The sequence below is a fragment of the Gavialis gangeticus genome, unplaced genomic scaffold (genome assembly GCF_001723915.1).
Source record: "Gavialis gangeticus isolate Ggan-Ray unplaced genomic scaffold, GavGan_comp1, whole genome shotgun sequence".
NCBI lineage: Eukaryota > Metazoa > Chordata > Crocodylia > Gavialidae > Gavialis > Gavialis gangeticus.
In genome coordinates this window covers 25805269-25805746 of record NW_017729008.1, presented here as the reverse complement: position 1 = coordinate 25805746, position 478 = coordinate 25805269, and the positions used below count along the sequence as shown (strand labels likewise).

At 42.9% G+C, this 478-nt stretch overlaps 1 protein-coding gene across 1 annotated transcript in view; it reads left to right on the top strand.

Annotated features, from left to right (window-relative positions):
* The window catches only part of LOC109292079 (uncharacterized protein F54H12.2-like), a 6311-nt gene extending 5888 nt beyond the window's left edge, over positions 1 to 423 (top strand). Inside the window, exon 2 of the mRNA XM_019509335.1 lies at positions 12 to 423. Coding sequence (XP_019364880.1) covers positions 12 to 423 — 412 coding nt within the window. The remainder of the gene's footprint in view (positions 1 to 11) is intronic.
* The last annotated feature ends 55 nt before the right edge of the window (positions 424 to 478 follow it).

Below are 478 nucleotides of genomic sequence, written 5' to 3'. Positions count from 1 at the left end.
GATGCCTTTAGTGGGAATTATGCTAAGAACCCCTTTAACTTTAAACATTACAATATTAATTTTGTGGCCCTCTACATCGATGGAGAACAAACCCCGACAAAGCCCCTACAACCAGATTTTGAGAATGGTAACTGCGTGAGAGAATACATGCAGCTGGTACAGACAGATGGTAAACATACGAAAGACTGGGCCGTGATAATCAACCGTGAGGCGTTTGCTTTGGGGTACACCTTATATGCCTTTGACCTGCCCCCTGACCAGGAGTGTGCTAATCATTATTCGCTGATTAAAACTGGGAACCTGAGAGCAGAAATATGCTTTGCTGTGGCTTTGCTCACCACGGTTAACATGATCCTGTACAGGGTCTTTGACAATGTCATAGAAACAAATCAAAGGAGAAATGTCCTGTTTTACTATATGTGAAGATGGACACCAAAAAGCTCGTCAGGGTTTTATCCTCAGACCCTTATACCAAAGA